The 24175-nt window shown below is 44.1% G+C and overlaps 1 protein-coding gene across 1 annotated transcript in view; it reads right to left on the bottom strand.

Moving 5' to 3' along the window:
* PGBD5 (piggyBac transposable element derived 5) overlaps window positions 1-21105 on the bottom strand; it is a gene marked incomplete at its 3' end in the record, with an annotated part of 64343 nt that extends 43238 nt beyond the window's left edge. Inside the window, exon 1 of the mRNA XM_082303046.1 lies at window positions 20661-21105. Coding sequence (XP_082159172.1) covers window positions 20661-21093 — 433 coding nt within the window. The 5' untranslated portion in view covers window positions 21094-21105. The remainder of the gene's footprint in view (window positions 1-20660) is intronic.
* Window positions 21106-24175: the final 3070 nt, after the last annotated feature.

Below are 24175 nucleotides of genomic sequence, written 5' to 3'. Positions count from 1 at the left end.
CCCTAAGAAGTGACCAGTGCTGCAGGCTGTCTGAACATCTCAACTCAAAACAGGCAAGCAGCTGGAAAGTTCAATAAATGACTTCTATACACCATGTACATCAACATCCCTAATCCTCTTACCACATGCAGGATACATGACACACTCCACAGCATTGCAAGTGCTTAGGCTTCCTAATAACTCTTATAAACCCACAATTTGCCAGTTTTAAGAAGTCAGTACACTTCTTCAACAATCAAGACTGGAAAAAAAAAGACAGTCACCTGTGAAAAAGATGGGATTTATTACTTGTACTGCCTGTGTTAACTTCAGGGTGACACAAATGTATTTACAAGCCACTGTACCCCAGGGGAAAGTTTTCAGGGAGTTGCATCTGCAGAGAGCAAGCCAGAAACACAACTCGGAGCTAAACAGTGCATAAAGTCCGAGTGGGATCCTCAGTGGCACAGCACCGCTCACCCTCAGCAGCAGTCCCTCAGCAACACAGCACCACTCCCGCAACCTCTGCTCAGCTCCTGCGCGCAGCCTGCGGAACTGCTGGGCTCCGGGCAGCCAGCTCCCACCACAGCCCACGCCGTGCTGTGCGGCTGTCGCGCACAAGCGGAGCAGGAACCACCCCACGGAACTAGGTTTGCAGAGAAAAGCATTGTGTACTTTTCCCCCACAGCCTTTCAGGCGAGATGCTTTGTCACTCTGGAGCCAGTGTCCACCTCTTCAAACACAGGCTTAGTGTGCTGCATTTTGAGATCAGGCAGGGAAAAGACTGCAGGTCACCAGACAGGCATTGCTTCCTAGTAGCCACCCAGAACACCAGATCACAGCTACACTTAGAGGTCAACTTGTCCAGGCTTCTTGGGGACTGCCAACATACAAACCAGTAAAAGCTGAAAGATCTCATAAGAATGAATCACTCTAAGAACATACTTTAGATTATAAAAGGAGAAAGTAGCTTGTATTTCTCATGATGGACCTAGCAGCAACAGAGATTTCAAACAGCAGAGATTGTCAAAGAAGTTCATGGTGTGTTCACATTAAAAAAAAAAAAAAAAGGTTGTTGGTGATGAAATCTGGGTCATACTAAGTAGTGGAGTGGAAGACAAAGCAAATAAATCTCTCTGGTATAAAAAAACCCACACTCAAACACCAGTTTTTTGAATCTGCAGGTATAATGATACAGGATGCACCTGCAGGGTAGATTTAAATTAGGAACACGGGAATAACTACTGCAAAGCGTGTCCTTCTGTTTGCAAAGTGTCAAGCACTTCACATTATGGATTTCTACAGAAGCTTCTGGGCATTATCATAACAGAAGTAACACCTTCCCACTCTGTAACCACAGATTAGGACATTTATAGCTGGAGACCTCAGTGACTGGAGCTTCACATTTGCTAGCTATAGCCTTCTTCTTATAGAAGCATGCAGTCTTCACAGCAGGGTTCAGAACAGATCTTTAGATGACTATACCAGAGCAAAATCCTTCACAATTTGAAAAAATCTGCCTGGAACAAAAGCCAATGACCGATCAGAGCCCCTAGGCAAAGTCTATTTGCATGCTTAAGGTAAAGTTTTACTAACCTAGTAATATGGAAGTTTCCATTATGGTTTTTTTTGCTGTGTAAACCCTAGCCCTATGTCCTGTCCTGCATGCTCTTATATACTTTCAGACTAATTTTCTTAAAGTGAAAATATGTAAGCTGTTTTCATATCAGGCTGGCTTACAATTTTATATGATGGAGTGTATTTACTTGGTGACATTAACCGGAAAAGTTTTCATTTGAAGAAGGGCTTGTGGCTTTTGACTGCTGCTCAGAGAGAAGTGGTACTTCCCTTCCAAACTGTCTGCCCATCAAGCTATAGCAATTATTTCCTGAGTTCAGGAACTGAAAGTCAGCCTCCCTGAATATTTGACTCTGTGACTGATATGCTCTACTATCTCCAGCTAACCATATCATCAGTTTTTCTGGTGTATCATGTCTCAGGCTGTCACTAGGACCTATGGCCTGCTCTCCTTTGCTCCATTCTGCAAATTCTCAGCCTTCCCCAACTGCTCACTCTTATCTGACCTCAACCTTCCCTAGGGTCCACTTTTCTGCTACTTTCCCCACCCTTCCTCCTGCATATGTGACACAGTGTCATACCTCAGTTTCCCATTCCACTGGCAATTCACTGAAGTGATGAGATGAGGCATATGTTAGTATGAATTTTTCAAGTCTACAACTGCTGTTTCCAAAGTCACATGTTCTGAGACAAGGAATAGCTGTCAGCACAAGCAGCTGGGCCAGCACTGGTTAGCAGTGTGTCCATCTGTATGGTATTCAGCTGTAAGTCACAGAATAAAGATCTGCACCTACGCTTGGCCAGCCTGTGGCTGTTCAAAAAGCAAAATTAGGTGTTCCAACCCCCTCTGGGTCCTGTTCCACTTCTCTCCCTTGCTCCCAAGCACTGACTCATGTGAATTAACACAGTATTGGCATCTACAGTCACACTTTCTCCTTTTGTCAAGGAATACCTAATTAGCAGGTAAATACAGATCAAATGCCATAACCACTGGGGAGGGAGGTCTGCTGCTCTTCTCTTTCATTTTGAAGACAGTGTAATGTTACATGAAAGTGTTGGAACTTGTATTCCTGGCTCTTTTCGTACAATCCACAGGTATGAGCATGCCACACCTACACCTTCCTCAATCATTATCAACATAATGGAAGAGGCATTCAAAATCTTAAAGTATGGATTCAAATCTATGGGCTTAAAATCAAAACACCAGTAAGGAGACATACACATTTCTGTAAGTGTGCAAAAGGCAGAAATGGAATCTTCTGTACAGCCCAGTCAGCCAGGCCATCAAAATCAACTGAATTACACAGCAGATGTGTAACAATTCACATAGAGCTGCTCTTACAAGTTGCTTTCTTGCCTTGGACACTCCCCACTGGCAAGGAAGTGCCCAACATCTGCGTGAGGTACACTGGTGTTTATCCAGTACCACAACGTTTTCTACAAGGAAAATTCAATTCTCTAGATGTCTTACAGTCTCCACTTACATAACAACTGAGTTATTTAAGCAAGTCACTGTTCTCACAAGGCAAAATTCTTTTTCCTTTCATTGTTACTGACATCCAAGCATCTCTGCCTGTTTACCATGGTGTTTTATAGAAAGCTGAGATCTTCCTTCATGCCTTTACTGAGATGATGCCTCAGCCAGAGTTCATCCATCAGAAATCCTAGTGTCATCTTGCTTTCTGGGAGAAATCAGCACATGGTGCTGCTCCTGTCAGGGTAACAGCATTGCAGCTCCAGTATCAAGTATGCTTATCTGTTTCCAAAACTTCTTTCATTTTCTGATTTGGTTTTTAAGCACTCTTTGAGTATGGAATCCCCCAGGGAAAGGGGTATCTGAGAGCCTCCAGTTTTCACTGCTGTCTTGCACTGCTCTCTTGGCTCTGTGAGCAGAAAAAGTAAGGCAATTATAGAAGAACATACATCTCCACAGAGAGCCTCCCACTTCCTACGCTTTCTGGACCTAACTGCTAAAGCTGGTTTTACATTATAGATGGATTTGCTCCTTTACATGGCCCTTCCAGTTCCTCAGCCATTTGTTGCTATGTTCACAAAGCTCTCATTTAAACAACATTTATTTCCATTCATTCTTTATGTTGGCTGCCTCATAAAATAAAATTAAGAAAAGTAAAAGACCTACTGTGAAACTCCATCACAGCTTCTTCCATCATCGTTGATGGAGCTCCTTTCCTGCTCACTGTGAATGGCCCTGAATAGGTAGCAGTCTACCTTCCACATCAAGAATTTATTACATGCCACCCTTAAGGTCCAAATTCTACTAGGTCTGAAATGCTATAACCCCCATTGATGTTTTGCTGGGAGGGGCGTGGGGAAGCCTACAGCTTATTACCCTTGTGTGATCAAAACCCTGAGCCTACTAGGCAAATCAGAATGTTATTTATTTGGGGAGGAGAGAGAATACAGAGAAAGCAGGTGAACATATGGCTTTTCATCACAGCTACATCTGGGTCTGGTAGCATCCCTGGCAGGGAGATTCAAACCACTTTACAAAAATTCTCTTTCTGGGCCTGGACTGAAGCAGTTTGGCTCAACACAAATGACCACAGTCCTCCTTGCCGAGATCCAGGCACCATCTGCTTGGTCATACATGAACTTAGCACAGTGCTTTCCAACACGGGGTGCTGCACAAGACAATCTACTGGGGGGCTGGAAGAAAACATTTTTCTGTATTGTTAACAAAGTAAAAAAATTAAATAGTGTTAGTTTTGTCTTTATCTCATCCTGGTTTTCATTATGGTTTTGTGTATGCTTTATAATGTACATAGTATATTAGTACAGTAGTGCAAGTATATAATCTATAAATAAATATACATGGATTGAGATTTTCTGTTGAAAAAGCTTCTACTGATAGGGGTGAATGATCAAAAATGATTGGGGAACACTGCCCTCGAGTTCTCCAGTAACGGCATTCAGGACTAAAGCAGCCTAGCAGATACAGTTCACGTTCTCTTTAGCAGAGAGCTGAATGTGTGCTCAAATCCTATAAGCGTCAGCAGATCTACTCGTAGGTTTTATACCAATATAAAAAGGAGTCATTTCCCTTTGTCCTCCTAGAAAACTGTCTTCTTGTAAGAGCAGGGGAGTGGGGGTATCAGTGAGAGGTTCTTCGGCATTGGTATAACACTTTTCGTGCCATTAAAGAAATACATCTCATTCAAGTCATATGTCATGTATCATTAAAGTAGTACCACCTATGTACATGCTTACATGCATTTCTGGATTCAAAGAATAATGCACTATATTTACATCCCTTGACACTTCCCTTTGAATTTCAATTTGTGTCACTCACAAATCAAAAGGATGTGTAAGAGCCTTGTATTTTTCTCTAGCAGAAATAGGTTTCCAGAGCAGACACTCATTTTGCAGTCAGCCACGCAAATTATTAATCCTAAAAGCAAGACTGAGGTTGCAATATGTGCAGTGGTAGGAAAAAAGGGGAATGTCTTTTGACTATGAAAATTCTCTGCAGTCTATCCTGCAGCCCCTTTGTCCTCCCTCATAGGCCTTATGACCGCTACAGATTTTGGTCACTCTTTGCAAACCTTAGCAAGCAAATTGGAAACCATGTTCTTCAGGAAGCATGGATTTTTCCTTTTCATCAGGGGATTTCACGTTTGTTCCTACCACTCAGAGCTGATACCAAACTTTTTGTTGTTGTCAGGATATGAAGCAAACAGGTTGTACTTTCAATAAACTTCAAAAGGGATCTCTTTTAAGAAATTTTCGAGGCTACAGTTTGACAACAGAAACCTCTTCTAGGGTCTTTTCAGCTCCAGCCCAGCAGAAAGCATTTGAGGCAGATACTTAACCTTAAGTTACAGTGACTAAATTATTCTTAGGTATCACTGCAACACTACACTGATGTGCATGTTTTTGAAGTAAGATTAAACGTATTTCTTCTAGCCTAGGACTGCTCCAAACAAATGACATAGTGGTATAAGTATTACAATATCAAGTGACACAGTCCATAATAAAACACAGAAATAACTGCAAAACAGTAAGTATTGGCAAGTATAGTACACAGTCCTTGAAGACACAGCAAATGAGGTGCTTAAAACTCTGCTTAGAAAAAATCTTTTTTTTTTTTCCCCAGTTTAAAAGCTTGCTTCCTTCCTCCTCCCTCTTCTAAATTACAAACAAGGCAACTAACAATGACTCTCTACAGCAGTAGTCAGAGAAAGCAAAACTTAAAAGAAATCTTTGTGTCTCCTTTCTTTAGGAAGCATTCAAGCTCCACGAGCATGCTGAACATTGAGTTCAGCTAGTCTCAAAGACAAAAAGAAAAGCAATAGCTACACCAAAACTGCTTACAAAAACCGTAATATTTTGCTTTCTTTATAGAAATTGCTTGATTTTGGTCACATCCTCCTGCCTCTAGAACCAATGTCTGGCAGACGAGGGACTACAGGGTACCCTTCACAAAGTGAGGGAAGAACCAGACAGGAGACGCAATTCCCACTCCTGCCAATACAGGTGAGGGAGAAGGGAGAATATTCCTTAAATCCTTGCTATAAAGAATTGGGCCTATTACTCAGTGCATTAGCCTGCAGAACTGCACTGGTCTCTTCTATTAGGCAGCAGGAGCACAGATGCATTCAAAACTCAGACAAAATAAAACGCTAATTCAAAACTCCATGCGGGGGCAGTTGACACTCCTGAAGTGCAACCTTCATCCAAAAAGATTGAATAATCATGGGATAACCAAACCCATAAATAAACATCACTATTAGATCTGAACTCAAATTTTGTTGAGCTGCATACAGCATTCCTCCCAGCTTTTTAATGCTACGTTTGATGTTGTGGTGGGTGTGACAGTTCACATTTTGTATCTCCCACAAAAGCAGATCTGGAACATCAGCTGCACCAGGCTGGGTGAGCAATGTGGTCAGGAGCACCTGGCCATAATTTTGGTATGTTCGAAGTACCAGCTGTTACCTTTATGATACACTGTGTGAGGCAAGAACAGGCAGAGACTTGTTTCATATGACCTCACTTCTCAACACCAGCCTGCTTTTTCATCACAGGAGATGCTGTTGGAGCCTACAGGCTCTTCTCACTGCAAATGTGCTGTACAATAAGGATTGTACTCAAGCAAGCCATCTTTCAGCAAGGGCAATTCAAAAGGCTGTCATCCTATCCGCTATCTTCCTGTAAGTTAGGTGAGAATTCGGTATCTGGAAGACCTTTACCTTCTCCTCCCACAAGAATGGACTTGGGCACATGGGGCAGAGCAAAATCACACAAAGCCTGGCTTACTAAGAAGCAAAATTTGATGAACTCTCACCCCTGACTACCTACAATTTTAATAGGAACAATGGAGCCATGGCATCCAGCAGAGCCCAGAGAATAAAAAAAAAAAAGAAAGTTTCATAAAGACTAAGAACAAGATGTTAAAATGTGAAGTATTGGAATATTAAGATATAAGAGTAACGTCATTTTTATGACAGGAGAAGATTCTAGGAAGCAAAATACAATTAGAGAAACTAAATGCTGTAGCACAGAAGGGCAGGTTAGAAAGAGGTTATAGTACAGATTAAAAGGATTCAGTAGAAACTGAAAGCTTGAAAGTAAAGTTTTGAGCAGCTTTTGTTATACTTATTTCTTGTTCCTTTTCTGATTAAAGTATTGTGCTGAAGGAGTCTCCCTTTAGCTGCCCATTTCAGCTTAAAAAAAAAAAGAATTCCACTGCCCTTTTATCTTAGGAAGAAAGCTGACATTCGAACAATTGGCAGTGCGCTGCTCTATGTCAAGCTGCTCCAGGTCAATACTCAGACCCCTCCCTTCTGAGTCAACCTTTCAGCAAAAGACCTGAAGAAAAGGCACGGGTTTTATTTTAACACCTCGCTCACTCTACTGCAATATATGTCCATAAAATGCTATCAAGCATTTCTGCTTCATCATATGATACAAATGGCTGCTTTTAGAAAAAAACTGATGCTCACTTGCTCACTTAGCTTCTTTTATTGATTCAAGGAGAGATAGCCAGCAGCCAAAAAAAAAAAAAAAAAAAAAAGAGAAAAGAGTTGCAAACTGGTACAATCTCAACAACAGCATTAACAGTGTCAAGTCCATTTCATACTTCTAGAACCATTTTATATTCAATTGGTACTTTGACGGTACCGATTCAAAAATATCCATAGCTGAATACTTTACACCCACCATCTGTCCCAGAAAGCAGTTAGGTGCCTGCACTACTATTTGAATTTATCATCCTTCAATGTATTTTGAATTTACCTGAGTCTAGTGGGATTATCGGTTCTGATACTGCTGGCTGTACTCACACCCACAGAAGTGTGTGTACTCGCACTTAACCCAAAACAGCCATGTCTTGTACAGAAAGATCGAAAATGCTCTTCAGTAAAATAAAAGGGGGATGAAGGGGAAGAAGGAGGAAGTGAAGCCAGAGCAATTTTCATGACACAGAGATTCATGACAACCTAGGTGTGTTTCAGCTGTTAGGGCAAGGATTTTGGCTTCATTCTCAAGGCAATTAATGAGGTTTATAGCAGAGTAAGTTTCAAGAGTCTGAGGACAGGACACCAGAAACTGCAATACCTGTGACAAAGACAAAAAATTTTGAATCTTGCCATTTAGTACATATTTTTGTTTCTAATCTTCAAATACTCAAATAGGAGCCCCATAAGAAGAACCTAAGTGAATCCAAGTTCAAGCTAAGACATTAAGCTGGGAAAACAAAGACTTCCAAAAAGAAGTAAGAGCCTTGGTGACTTTAGCTTGTTGCTCTGATCCCAATACTCCTTAAACACTGAACAGATTTTGAAGGAAAGACTAATTAAAGACATCAAGACAAATGCAGACATTTGTATCATAGACAGGTCACCTTAAAATCATTTTCAGTGGGTAAGCTTCTAAGATGTTACTTACAGGAAAGTTGAATTTATCTGTTCTGTTTCAAGCTAGATACTTGTTAATTGGCAGCAGCACAGATAAGTAAGAGTATTAATGTGTCCTCCTTACCCAGATCCTTGACTGAGAAAGAAATTGTCTGGATGAAGGGAGGTGACTTTGGGAAAGATATTATTTTATTTTTTACCAGGACATGGAACTAGAACCAATTTTATGCTCAAAACACTATCAGAAAAGACTGGGCTGATCATCCCACTAGATAGTATCTGAATTTATTGGCCAAAATAAATCTCAAAAACCCATATTGAAAGTTTTTTCTCTAATTATCAGACACAATCTCTTATTCTGCAGAAAATTGATACACAACTGACTTCTAGAACAGTCATTTTTTGGGTAGCATAAAGCAGGTTATCTTTAGTGGAGATAGTGATGCATTAGTACCATTGAATAAGGAACTGTAAGACCTTACTTGGACACCTGTGCAATTTGTCAACAAAGAATTGATCCTACACTGGAAAAGGCAGAGAACTACTACTAGAAGTAGGGGTGTATTCTCGCAAGGAAAGATTGTGAAGAAATATGACACTTTCTTATTTTTAGCCTAGGAGGAAAAAAAACACAGAAAAAGAAAAAAGAGGGAAAAAAGAGCAAGAGAAAAAACCACAAGAAAACTAAACAGCAAATCTCTTTAAATATACTTGAGGTAAAGATCAGGAAAAAAGAAAACCTAAGTGCCAAAAAGTAGTCTTTGAAGATGAAACAATATTGCAATGCTCACAAAAAAGTGAAGAAACAACCTTCTGATACCCAGTCCACAAACTGAAAAATCATGGAGTAGACATTCTGTTGTTCTTTCTTGCCAGGACACTTGTTACATGATTATCAATTATTGCAAGTGTCTGCACTATGACTTAGCTGGGCCTCTTCCAGACCTGCACTCGTCTTCCTCCATGTATCCATCCTTAACATCTATAGAGCATTGTGTTGGGATTCAGTTGCAAGGAAGCTCTTTATACCTCAAAAAGTGTCATGAACAAAGGCAAGTACAAACCCAGGCACCACTGGATGATGCACTGCCTCCAGAGTGTTGCACCACTAATCTCACAAGTATTTGGGTAGTGTCATATCAGATGTCCCTAACATAAGCAGATTAGTGCTTCGAACATAAAGGAGTCTCAGAGTAAGTCATCTGAGTAGAGATACAAGATTCATGGACACAACTCATTACCATAGAAGTGAGTGTGGAAACAACACCCTAAGTAACCATCAAGTATGCCTGGGCCACTTTCCGGGACAAAGGGAAGGAGGGAGTTTCACCTTAACAGATCAGGCAGCCTTCTAAGAGCACACAGCTCTTTCCCACAAGCTGCACAGCCTTCTCCCTGCTCCAAAAGTTGACATGGGAGATGAAAGTAGCAAGTCCTTTTCATAACACTCCAACATTTAACTTGCCACTAAGCAGCTTGCTACTTTATCTTAACCAATCTAAAACAAAGGAAAAGAGTGCTGGAAGGAACCTCAGGAAGTCCTTCAGTCCAAGGCCTCTATCCCCATTCAGCACACACACTGGGTGTCAGTCTGTTACAACAGATGTAACAGGTTAATGACACTTGTTCTTAGGTTTTCAGTGACACATTTGTCTTCTGCACCACTGCACTGTCTGAGAGTTTCTATCATGTCTGATTAAATTATCCATCAATTTATACCCATTATTCCTCATACTTAGTTTTCAGAGCAGGTAAGGCAGATAATTCCCTTTCCTACAATAGCTCTTTTACTTACCCATATGGCCCTTTGGCTTAAAACCAGAATACTAAAAGGCAGCCAAGTTAGTAGATTTTCCAGTTCTGTCCTTTATCTTCGTATTTAATTACATGCTTCTCACCTGGACTGGCAACCCAGACTCTCTCTCCTAAGTGGCAAAACAGTCTCATTTCAAGTCTTGTACACTCTGTTTGGATGTTTGCCTTTTCACAACAGTACGACACTGAGTCGCACTTGTCTGGTGTTCAGCTTCAACCACCAGTTCCTTTTCCACCCAGACAGTCCTTCCATTTTCCACTTCTGCTGTTAGTCAGTGCTGCCTTTACACTAAGCTTTTCCCTCTTGCACCATGCCATTGTGTTCCCTGCACCAGACTATTTCAGGCTATCAAGAACCTTGGAAATTCTCAGCTTGCTCTTCAGTGTACATGGAATCACTCCCAACTTCACATTATCTAAAGGTTTAATAAACAAATTCAAGAAGTCCAGCTCCATTCAGGAATGCGCTTTCAAGTTCTTATTAAATTAAAAATAAAAAATAAAATTAAATGAAATTAAATAAAAATAAAAGTAAAAATGTCCCATCAGAACATTTAAGCTTTTGACAGATCTTTATGCTACACATTTTTGGAGATGCTGGGCCAGACCTATCCAATTCAAATGGAGACAAACAGGCATTTTCACTAACAACAATTTTAGTGAGAATACCTTGGGGATTAGATGATATTTATCCAATCAGATATTTCTGCATCTGTCTGCTTCACCCTGCTACATATTTTAATGTCTGTAAGATTTGTTGCAACAGATGTAGTGTAACACAAAGCACAAAGTTAAACTCAGAGCCAGTACTGCGGAGATGGTTCCAACCTCAATCGCTTGCCTCCAATTCACTGCAGAAAACAAGGCAGTAAGTCTGTCATGGAACACAATGACCATGGTGGGCCTCCACAAGGATCAGCTAACTCCTAACTTCACACAACTGCTCTGCACACCAAAACCCCCACAGGGTTTGTTTCATACACAAGACATAAACACTGAAGGTAATCTGAACCAAAAGAACTTGCAGGGCACCCATGAAACAAAGGTAATGACAAGACAGCACTACCTCCCAATCACTCTTTGGCAGCAGCCAGGCTCTCCATGGCTGACAGGAGGGCTGTCTACCAACAGCCTGAGCTGTAGGGATAGGGTGCAGAGAACCACAGCTATTGGGAAGTGGGCTGAAACAATGGCTCAGCTGAGCACTGACAAATTCCTTCTGAACACTTTTTTGTGCAAGAGCCATTACAGAAAGTCATGGCTTTTGCCAAGGAGCTTGTTTCAAGGAGCTACTGCCAGTGCCCCACGATCACCACCATGCCTGACCCTCTTGGCCCAGGGCTCCACATCAGCCACCCAGAGCCATCAGCCCCCACCCCAGCAGGGCCAGGCTCCAGCTTGGCACAGCCCTGTCCTGCCACAGGCCCACCCACACGCCCACATCCTGACCCAGCCTCAGCCTGTCCCCCCAGTGCCCAGGGCTGCCTCAGGGTCCTCGGCTGCAACTCTCCTGGCTGGGGTGGCAGGACAGCCCTGGCTGCCAAGCCCTGCTTTGACAGACCCCCAGGGGCCCCATGGCAGGGGGCTGCTGTAGAGATTGGACAATCTCTTAGACCATCTCTCATGTCATTTTAAGTGTGAGTCATTACCCTGTAGTACAGAAGCAGATGAAGAAAGGCCTTTTTTGAGAGGTCATTCTTTATTCATCAACTACAACCTCATCAAGTGGAAAGACTAAGATGTCATTTACTCTAAAACCCCATCACTCTTTTCCCAATGGGACAAGTTTGTGATACACTTAAAGCCATACCCTTAAAAGAAAGAACTGAAACTACTTGCAACAATGTTAGCACCATGAAAATAGCTACAGATCACTCAACCGCACTCCAAGTCTTGCAGCGTAATTTCTTTTCATCTCAGAGTCAGTGACAAAAGGGAACTAATGCAGATCTCCATGTATAAACCTTCAAACACTGTATTTTTCTTCATCTCAAAACAACCACTAACTACATAAAAGGACAAGTTTATGAGTAAGGAAGAACTATAATGGCCAAAAAATGAGAAAGTGTTCAGTTTAAGAAGGTCTTCTCATCTAGTGATCCTTTTCAAGAATACAGTCCAGAAAGCTAGAAGCCCTTTGAAAGGCTAAAAAAGAATTTATATCCACATATGTACTTATATCCATAATGCAACATATCGAGCGAGATAGATGTAAGAGCATCTTACATTTTTCAAGATCATCCCGGGAATCCCTTACCCCAAACCAAAGGTGGTTCATTTTCAGCAGCAAAAGGTTTATGAACTGCCAGCCTGCCCTCTGGGGAGGGCTGGCCACCTCTTGTGTTGTAGTCCACTTGATCTATTTACCCTGTACTGGGGCAGAATAAGTAAAACTAGACCCCATATTCCAAATGCCATAAGCCACATGGATTTATGAAAAGCAGGTCCTACTTGACCAACCTGATCTCCTCGTATCACGAGGTGATGTGCTTAGTGAATGAGAGAAAGGCTCTGGATGTAATCTACCTAGATTTAGTAAATCCTTTACAACTGTTTCCCACTGCATTCTCCTGGAGAAATTATCTTCCAATGGTGTGGATGCATGTACTCTTTGCTGGGGAGAAACCTGGCTGAATGACAGGGCCAGGGAATGGTGTTCCCTGGGACTCAGTACTGGAGCCAGGCCTGTTCAGTATCTTCACTGATAACCTGGATGAGGGGATTGAGTGCACCCTGAGCAAATTCACAGATGACACCAAGCAGGGTGGGAGTGTTGTTCTGCTGGAGGGTAGGAAGGCTCTGCAGAGGGATCTGGACAGGCTGGATCCATGGGCTGAGGCCATGTGTGAGGCCAACTGTGTGAGGTTCATGAAAGCAAAGTGCTGGGTCCTGCCCTTGGGTCACAACAACCCCATGCAGTCCTACAGGCTGGGGGCAGAGTGGCTGGAAATCTATCCTGCATCCTTTCTCCAGAAGAAAAGGGGTGCTGATCAACAGCAGCTGAACATAAGCCAGTGTGAGCAGGGGTGGACAAGAAGTCCAGTGGCATCCCGGCCTGTATCAGCAATAGTGTGGCAAGCAGGACCAGGGCAGTGATTGTACTTGGCACTGGCAAGGCCGCCCCTCAAATCCTGTGTTCAATTTTATGCTCCTGACAAGAAAGACATCGAGGTTCTGGAGGGAGTCCAGAAAAGAACAGTGAAGTCAGTGAAGTGCCTGGAGCACAAGTCTTATGAGGAGCAGCTGAGAGAGCTGGGGTTGTCTAGTCTGGAGAAAAGGAGGCTCAAGGCGGACAGTACTGCTCTCTACAACTACCTGACAGGGTTGGCTTCTTCTCTCAAGTAACAAGTGACAGGACAAGAAGAAACAGCCTCAAGTAGTGCCAGGGGAGGTTTGGATTGGATATAAGAAATTTTTTTTTCACTGAAAGTGTTAGAAAGCATTGGAATAGATGGCCCAGGGAAGCGGTGGAGTCACCATCCTTGTAAGTGTTCAAAACACCTATGAATATGGCACTTGAGAACGTGGCTTAGTCATGAACATTGTGGTGGTGCTGGGTTGACAGTTGGACTTGATGATCTTAAATGTCTTTTCCAACCTTAATGATTCTATGATTCTGAATGTGTAAGTGCACACATGTATGAGTTTCAATACATGTAGCCTCTTCCAAGCAGTGTCCCTGGGCACGAACTGACAAGATTACCATTGTCCAAGCCCTCTGTCAACAGGGTGCATCTGGCAGCAGGCAATGGGAACAGCCATGCCCACAGCTACACGCTGACCCCTAGCACTGCACAACTACAGGTGCTCCCCACTCAGAAGTTAACCAGCATCTACCTTTCCAAAAAAAGCAGAGATGACTACATGCACTGGATAGTCAGACTTTTCACAACAGTCAATTTTGTAACTAAAAAAGATATTCTCATTTTTGCATGAATTTAATCTTTCATACACACCCACCTCCCTGCCATATGTAATCAGAAATGAATCACTGCTATAACAGCAGCCGCTTTAGGTCTTTTTCTGCTTTTTCTTCACTAGAAATAACACCTTCATTTGTGCCCACTGATGGGCTTGCTGTATCTTTTATGTCAGTCAAATAATCTTCCTGACCAACACACAGCTAATTGTCCCCATCCATACAGATACATACACAGTATTCTTCTTCTGTGTCTGCTGTGTATCCCTCTCCAACATGATTTTGGCATCCTTACAATGGGCCTCATCAACTACACTTCAACTTGCCCAGTTTGCAGCTGCATAGTTACAGCTTTTTATTGCTTGCTGAATAAAAGTTGCTTGGTTTTGTTCTTTGTCCTTAACACTATGTATGGTTTGTCCATACAGGTCATGTGAATCCCTCATGATATCCAAGAAAGCAGAATCAAAAGCATGTTTTCTACCATGTTACATGAATACCAGTTGTTTTCATAGAAAATAAGAAGATAGTCCAGGAGTAACTTAGAGACAAAATCAGCTGTGGAGCTTTCCAAGCCTGTTTTCCTGCAGTCTATCAATCAAGGAACTGGCTTAATTTTTAAATGATCTACTCAGGTATGAGTTCATTCATTTTCACCCAGGGCCAGTGACTGGTTAACATCCTGTTCTTTAAAGAATATGAAGGGGGAGCTTGGATAAGCTCCTAGAAACGATGGCTTGCTACAAGAAAGTAAGACGTCAAATGATAGTATCCTCATGCATTTGTTCTAGCCATGCATTCCTTTTGAGTCCATCTGTTCTGTTTTCTAGTAACATGCCCAATTTTTGGCAGTACTTGAAAGAATGAGATATTTCAGTGATTATACTCCACTGACCTCTAGTCAGGATGTGTAACTATATCCATTATTACCTTCCCTTTGGGAAATACCTCGTATTTCCAAACTGCTAAATCCATCTACTCCAAAAATTCTGAAGCTTGAGCACAGGAGGGAAGCAAAACTCTTATATGAACATGAACATCTAAGAGGCATTTCCAGTTTCTTTTAAGTCTATGGCATCCAGGACAACTTCCTGTGACCTAGCAGTCAATACAGAGTTTGCAAGTCAACTCCACCATTAGCATCCTCATTAGACTGAACAGAGAGGCTGATTTCCTCTCTAGGCTGACTTAAAGGTATGCAGACATGGAAACTGTTTGCTGTACTGTTTTTGAGATGTTGACTAAAGGACATGAGTAGCTGTAGGAACTGATCTACTTTAAATGACCCCATCAATAGCTGCAAGGAGAAAAGATTCATTTTATGCAGTAACAGATCTAGGAACAAATATGCTTTTTCTCTGTAAAAGGCTAGATAGAGTCTATGGAGAAGACCTTAATCTGCAGTGCTTATAGACTTGTCTCGAGTACTGACCAAAACAGATTCTCTTTATAAAAGCAGGAAAAAAACAGTGGTTTTTTTTCCCCCGTAAAGTCTATCTAAATACTAGGTTGTTCCTCAAATGCATGTTTAAGGCAGAGGTATGGGCAAAAGAGGCAAGGGAACACAAATAGCTAAGGTGCACTAAATTTTTTAATCAATAAGGCTGTCATATGCACTTTGTTCTCTTCAGTGATGATGGAAGCAGGAAAATGTGCTCTAAAGCCATTAAAACCTCCTGAAAAGCACATCTAGATTTTGTAATATGTATGAGATACTAAGCCTTTGCACAATTCACTTATTTAGCAAAACTTCAAGACTTTAAGTCATCCTATAAAGGCTTTGCAAAGTAGTAATGTACATCTTTGAGATGTATTGATCATATCTTCCTGAAAGTGTTGTGATACTGTCATTATAAGTAATTTCTACCTAGAATGCAAGAACAGATTATATAAATACACATTTTCCCCAATATTGTCCATGGTTATGCAAATCAAAAGCAGCTAAGTTCTCTGACGACATAAATAAGAACAAATCATATCAACATCACTTTATCCACTTACAGCCAGAAAATTTGGGCCAGATATTTCTGAAGCAGAATCTGACATAAGTGACTAAGTAGCTTTCATACTTTTGTTACTCTAGCATCTTTAAATATTGACATCAATCCAGTAAGACTAAAGTCTTCAGATTCTATTATTGAACTTGATCCAAGAGCTCCTGCACTGTTAGGTGGTAGCATGCATATGGCCCTCTTTTATGGCCCAGCCTGACCCAAGAGCTCTTCCTCCAGACTCCCTGCTGCTGGAATGCTGCCTTCCCATCTGCCTGTCCACACTCTTGGGAACAGAAAATACTAAAAATTACTTTAAATATTTGCTTAAACTTCTTCAAGGCAACAAGATTGCTAAACATGGTCCTAGCAGCTTCTTCCTGAGAGCATGCTGTTTTACAGCAGCATGTTCTTCAAAGACGGCAACTTATGGCACATTAAGTGTTTCAGAGAAACACTCTGGAAATCCATAAAAGATCTTTTCACTGTCTAAATGCAACTCAAAGAGGACCTGCTATGCTCTTTCAGCAAGGAACATTCTTAATATTTTGCCCTTAGGTCTAGGCTTAAGAATAGGGTTTGGAGGGCATAGAAAATGAAGGAAACAGTAGCACTAACTGCCCATATCTTTGAAGACTTCAACATTAACTTTTGCTTACATTTCCCTGCTATTGCTGCCACCCTAAAACATAACCATAACATAGCATCCTAACAGTAAGAAGTGCTCTTACATCTGAGGTCAAATTTTCTGGTTGCTGAACTACACTGATATAGGACGCATTGGATCCTAGGAAGAAAATGCCACCTACCCCAAATCAGGAACATCAAGCTGCAGCAATACCAGGATATTTGCACCTCCAAAGACCCCAAAAGAACCAAGAGCAGAAGCAATAGTGCCTCAATATATCACAGAACAGTTGCTGGCTACATTACTGAGCTAACAAGGGAAAGCACCATTCAGAGCCACCCCACTCCTAAAGAAAGGAAGAGCACATCAATTAAGTCTGAGGCAGGAGCAACCAAAAATGATGGGCTTATGTTGAGTTACTGGCACATACCGGCTTGTAATAGTAGTTGCTTGCTCTCTCTCTCTCTCCTTTTCAATTATTCTTTCCCTATCCTAGCAGCAATTTGTTCTCTTATTCTTTCCACACTCTACAACTAGGACAAAAAGCTTTTGACCAGCATTTGACCATGGATGACATCATCCTTTTAAACACAGATGTTGACCTACCCATGGACGTGCTGTAGCCAGGTGCTCTTTGTGAAGGAAAGGCATTTCAGCAACTTCCCCAAGACCTCCTATCCATTACTCACATCCCAGTACCTCAGAACTTACATTACTGCTTTAATATTTGTGGCAGACACTCGTTTCTTCAACCTGATTTAATTAGAACTACACAGTGCCACAAGTTACCAGTTTATAAATCAGGGTATCAAATCATATGGTTGGGAATTCTCACCAACTAAAAGAGTGATTTGCAAAATAGTTTAACAGGAAGTAACACAAAGTTCCAGCAAGCCATCTGTTCTAACCTCTATGTTAAAGTTAACAGCTATTTTGGATTTCAACAAAGGAAGTCAGCTAAAGTATTAACGTTGGGGGTATTTTCCCCAGGAAATCTAAGCACCCACTATTTTTATTATATGGAACAGGAGCAACAGGAACTGGAGATCCCTGAAGAAGGGGCAGAAAACAAAAATCTGGGACACAAACAGCACCATGTTGCATAGCAATGCACTTATCTCCTCACACATAAGTCAAGCCAGACCTTTCCCAGTTCGTCAGAACCTGCCACACAAGCAAGGCAGGCATCACCACGCATACATGCGGTGACTGACTGCAGACTGAGGACGTACTCAACCATCTAACACACTGCCAGCAGCCCCCAGCACATCTGGGTCTTGAGTGTATTTCTGGGATGAAGTATCAGCCTGTCTGTGCTCAAGATTAATTCTAGGGATGGGTACAATACTTTTTAAAGACGTAAGTTCAATATTGAGGCTGGGAAGGGAAAGGTAGTAATAAGTAATTTATTCAAAAGAAAAAAGGGAAGCGATAGTATTTTCTACTTGTAGTTAAAAAGACCACAAGCTTTATAAGTGGCTCTTTATTCTTCCTCTTGGGAACTCTAGCTCATTCTCATTAACTAACTCAAACCTTTTCCTCCTCCACACAATCCCTTTCATGAAGGAGCAGTCTCCCAAACCAAAGAGCTTGACAGGAGGTTTGATCCTAGTCTGATTCAAGAATTTATCTCCAGCATCAATGAGGCTGAAGTCTCATGAGACATTTGTCTTCTGACATCAGATGATGTCAAGTACCTGCCCCTAACCAAACCTTGAGATTTTGACCAAAATGCCACACTCTGAAGTTTTGGTGCTAACCAAAGGTAATTTTTATCTCAGTGTCATGTAAACCTACTCCAGTTAATCTCAGAACCTAGAGAGAAAGGATCTTACATCCAATACATTTGAATCAAGAATACAGTTTTCTTAGTGCTCTGTCTAACCCTGTATTTCTTGCTGTACTCCATAAGGGAGTGAAAGACTAGCTGTCACTGCAAGGGAGCTCAGTGAAGACCTCTTCCTCAGCAGGTATAGATACAAACTTTTGGGTCAGAATGCTGTTCCATGAAGCAACAATGGTGCCAGCACAAGTATGTTTAGCATGACTCCGATGATGATACCTGCCTAAAGTCAGTCAATCTACAAACTAGATTTATAAGAGCTTAGTTATATACAATGCAGTAGTTTCCATAGCTTGGAATTTGAGTAGTCAAAAATAAAAATATCACAGATGGTAAATGTTTCCCACATATCAAATCACTACATTACCTGAACTTAGCCAAACCAAATTACCATTCTATGAAGAACATGCAGCATCTATCATCATCATCATCACAATCAACAGAATGAAAGGGCATAAGTATCCTCTTCTGCATCTATTAGTGGAAGGAAATATTCACAGCAATATCCATACACCTTCCTCAAGAGACATCTGCATTGTCCCTGTCAACCATTAATCAGACTCCTTTATATCAAAGGAAATATGAATTCCTGAATTAACAGTTCATCAACTCAATTCCTTTCCAAACCAGTATTAAAGCACTAATCCCAGTTCTGTATTTAAACGGGTATTACTATAAAGTAATGACATGATGAAATAAGCTATCAAAGGTAGAGAAATTAGATGAGAATCAATGCTGAAATACCATCACATCATGAAGCTTATAGTCCAGAATGTCATCTTAGATATGTTTATGAATAAGAACCTTCAATAAAACTCAGGAATTCTTTGTAGAGGCACATCACAGTGATTTTTGAACATTTTACAAGGTTCAGATATTTCTAGAAGCAAACACAGCTTCTATCTGCACATTTGTCAGAAGCAGAACTGAACTTTCTCTGGGCTTCAGTGCTAGCTCCACCTTCCTCCCCAACCATCCCAAGCTGCTTCCTCAGATAGGTTTCTGCCTGCCCCACTGCACAAATTTCAGCACACTACACCGAGTGCAGCAGCATTCTTGGCCATTTATTACTTTTAGCAGCCAAATGAAGGAATTAAACACTACCGAAAAAAAGCAAAGAGAAGCAACCTTAGGACAGGGAAACTGCCCACTCAATTGACAGTAATCATCCCATCCTAGTCTGAGATGCACATGTTGAATTTCACATCCCAGCTTTTCATAACCATTAATCTTTTTTTGCAATGCCTTGCTGATCTGCTACACAGTCAACTTGGCTGTCGAGGCCTGCAGATATATGTTATAATGGCTCCCTCGGCAAACCAATGGTGCAACTTGCTACACAAGCCATTCCGCGGAGATCTCCGTGCAGCGCACTGCTGCTGTAGGTCGCGCTGTGTCATTTCACCACTCTCTTGGTATGCGCTCTGGCCAAAAGCCACACAAGGAGGGTTAAGTTTAGGGACGGCTGCACAGGAAACCTTGCAGCCAGGGGGAATCCCAGTCCCAATCCCAGAGCCCTACTGCACAGCGCAGGGCAGGAGACCCGCAGTGCCCTGACCAGCGGCTTTCCCCACCTATGAGTGGGGACGAGGAGCCAGCCGCACACCGGAGCGGAGCCACTGCGGGGGCCTAGGCACCCACCCTGTTCGGGGCAGCGCCTGTCCTCATTCCATGGGGAACCTTGCTCCCCGCTGGGGAGGGGATGCCTGTGACTAAGCACACGCGGCCTCTCCTCACCCTCCCGCTCACCGCCGCGGCAGGGCTCTCCGGCACCGGCGCGCCCGGCCCTGGGCACCTGCGGCCAGACAGCGGGGCCGCTCCCGGGAAGGGGCCTGCCAAGAGGCACCTGCCGTGCCCCCGCCCGTGAGGCCCGGCGCCGGGCAGCAGCCCAAGCGGCAACTGAGCCCGTGTAGGGGTTTCCCTCTCGTGGCTGCGCCGCGACCCGAGCGTGGGGGCCGCGCTCCGGGCACCCCCGCCGGCATCCCCACGGCCGCCCGAACCCGCCGCCCCCGGCAGCCCGCTCTCCTCGTACCGCTGCCATCCTTGAAATGAGGGGGTGGGACGTCTCGCAGCGACCGGGTCCAGCCCCCCTTCTCCGCTTCCTCCTCCTCCTCCTCCATAGGGCCGGGGCCGCCTGGGACGGCGCTGCCGCCGCAGACCTGCCGCTGCCGTCGCCGCTCCGCCGGGGTGGCCGCCGCCCGGGGAGCGCGGCGCCGGCCCGCCCTGCCCCGCGGGCTCGGCACCCCCGGGCGCCCCTCGTCTTCCTCGTCGTCCTCCTCGTCCTGGGAAGAGGCGGCGGAGCGGGAGTCGGCCGAGGTGCTGTAGAAGGGGTTCCCACTGCTGTCCTGGCCCGACTCCCCGAAGACGTCGTCGGAGATCTGCAGGCTCTCGTAGCGGGATCGGGCCGCCTCCAGCAGCGATAGTGCCTTCCTGCGCGCCGGCCCGCCGCCGCCCTCCGCCATCATCTCCGCCGCCGCCAGCAGCCGCCCGCGCTCCCCTCCGCCCGGCTCGGCCGGGTCCTGCGGCCGCAGGCAGCAGCCCAGCAGCAGGAGCGGCTCGGGCACGGCGGCGGGCAGGCAGCGAGGAGGGGAAGCCCCGCCGCCGCCGCCACCGGGGCTGAGCCCTGCCTCCCGCTCCCGCCCGCACCACCCGCCCCTGTGTGTGTGCAGGGACATGGGGGGAAGGAGCCAGCTCAACATCTCCAAGTACCACATCCAGCCAATTGCCGCGGCACTCCGCGCTCGGGAGGTGGGGTTATATGGGCGCCGCGAGCCAGCGCGGGCCGCCCACCGCCCGCCCCGCCGCTCGACGCCGCTCCGCCCATTTAAAATCACAGCATCGGCTGCCGTGGGGCTGCCGCTGCCTTCCGACGCCGGGAGGGGGGTCCTTCCCCCCAGCACCGCTCCAGCTCCCGGCCCCTGTTCCCTGCCGGAGCTGTTCCCTGCTGGAGCTGTTCCCTGCCGCGGTGCTGGAGCGGCACAGGCGGAGGCAGGAGCGCTGGCCTCGGTGCCTGCGGGTCCCTCAGTACCGCCCGCTGTGCGGGGAGAGGGTGAAGGGCTCCCGCGGACTGGGAGGAGAAAGGCGCCGAGGTGTTAACCCGGTGGGTCCGAGCCCCGACAGCGTGGCCGGGGCCACACAGCTCGTCATGGAGGACAGCGTGAGCAGGGGGGCCCTCGTGTCGCTGCCCCCTAGTAGGACACAGAGCTCCAGCGCCGGGGCAGCCCTTGAAGGAAAGTGGGGAAGGTGCTGGAGCACAGGGCTGTGGGACACCTGGCACTTGGCAGGCCCTACCACCCGGCTTGGGCTCCGTGCAGGCTTTGCACTGGCCGTGGGACATACACGCGCTCCTGCCTGTCCAGCTCTCTTCAGGGTGTGGGGCTCAGTGCCTCCAGTGCATGGTTTGCTTTCTCAAGTGAAGTAACCGTTCTTCCAAAATTGCCGCTGATTTAAAAGCAATATCGTGGCACAAGGAAAAACGAGGCAAGTGAAAACACCCGTGCCGTGACCGGGTTAGTTAAACATGACTTAGAAGTATCCCTGGAGTAATCTAAGGATTTCATACAGCAGCTGATGTCCCTGGTTGTGCAGCAGTCAGAATGGTCTGTCTGATGTTACAGGAATGTTTGAAATCTCTGATCAGGGTTTATTATTTGTGATTTGGCATACTGCTGTGCTGGTTACTGTACAAACACTCATTAGGACGACAGTCCTTCACTCCCTTGTCAACAGCAATAGCAGCTATCGAGCCTACCCTTTCACAGCAGTGCTTTCAAAATGAACAGTAATCGGGTTCTGTGGACTGATCGTATGGAACTGGTGGGGGGGGGGAGGAAGGGCATATTATTTGCATTTTTTGATGCAAACTTTCAGTTTAGGTTGGTCTGAAGATCTGTTAGTGCTACAGATTTAACAAATTTTATAACACTGAATGTTTCTGTCTTTAAAAAAGGAAGATTAATGGCCTTCTGATGATTCTCAAGGACTATAGCACAACATGGAAAATTATAAAAGCTGGATTGTGTAGGTATTTAAAAGATTAATCTTACATCCTATTCAGGTTTTTTTTAATTGCAATGGCTTCATTAAAACTTTAAAGTTCTATATAATGTATACAGGCAAATCCAGAGAAAAGAATCCATCTTCTGTGCATCTTTAAGTAAACAGGAAAGCCCAGTGTATTTTGAAGGCTGAGATTTAAGTTGCATTTCTACTTTCAAAAATGTCAAGTGTCTTACTGATGATATTAAAAAATTACTAAGTTGATATACAAATGGATTTTTTTTTTTTAGTTGCAGTCTCTGCCGATGTAGCCTGTCAGTTGAGCATTGCACTGGCTTCCTTTCATCTCACTGGTCCCCAGAAATCAGAGCTCTGTAGGCCAAGGTATCATTTTAATCGATCTTTGCCACCCTGTGTCTTCAGAGTACCGTGATGGGAAGGCATGACTTTTCTTGCTGGTAGTGAGTGACCAGCTTGAACATCATGAATCCAGTTTGCTGGGATGGCATGTAGAAAACCACAGACTCTTCTTCACAAATGTTGTCTGTTTTATATGCTGTTCTCACGAAAGAAAAAAATAGGGATACCCTTTGTTGATCTTCTCACACAATGGTTAAGACTGAAAAAAAGCCACTTCAAATATGTTGACAGGTTCTTTGTATAGGGACACTGAAATACACTTTTGATTTTTTGGAAGGATGGAGGTGTCCATCCAGGTGATGTAGAATTCACCTCAGCACCCAGCTTCTATGAAAGTGTCCATGGACACTCAAATGTCTTCAATTTGCTGCTTCTTTTCTGTGAAACACAACAGCTACAAGGACTGCTCCGAAGCCCAGGACAGAAAGAGAAGTTTATCAGAATGGGCTCCCAGTAAAAGAACTCATGGGAACAGTCCAGAGACTGAAGAAACCCACAGAGCCCTCTCTGTCTGTGGGTTGCAGCAAAGACAATGTCTCCCAACTCTTGCATGCTTTGTGCCAAAAACAGGCTCCCATCACAGCTGGCTGATGCACACTGCCAGGACCCTCCCTCCTAATGGCCAAAACTTCAGTTTTCATTTTTTGAGTGATGGACATGAGAGCTCTGGGAGGAGATCACTGCATTGATGGAGAGAGATGGGACTGATCCTTTCACCTACCAATCCAACATGACATTTTAATGACGGAGTCTGCTGCCATACACACACATGCAGTTTATTTTGATGGAAATTTCTCCTCTTTCAGCTTAGTGTATAAAATGACAAGTCCCTCTTCTGCCTGTCCCACAAGCAGAGAAACGGCTTTAGTCTCTCATGCGTGTATGGGAAGATTACTTTTAGGAGGCAGGACTGTAGAGGCTCCCACACAGGGCTGCATGCCTGAGGTTTTGGCTTGCCTTATGGTCTAAGAATTAGCTTTTCTTGTGTACCCCTCCAGCCATCCACAGAAGCTGCCAATTGGATTACTGTAACCCAAAATGAGTGTTCTGGATTGTGAAAATTGCCATGTATGACATGCTAGTAGTCGTTTGATCCCAAATGATTGCAGAGGTGCAGAAATACGATGG

The sequence above is a fragment of the Coloeus monedula genome (genome assembly GCF_965178545.1).
Source record: "Coloeus monedula genome assembly, chromosome: 2".
In the NCBI taxonomy this organism is placed as follows: domain Eukaryota; kingdom Metazoa; phylum Chordata; class Aves; order Passeriformes; family Corvidae; genus Coloeus; species Coloeus monedula.
This window is presented reverse-complemented; position numbering and strand designations above follow the sequence as displayed.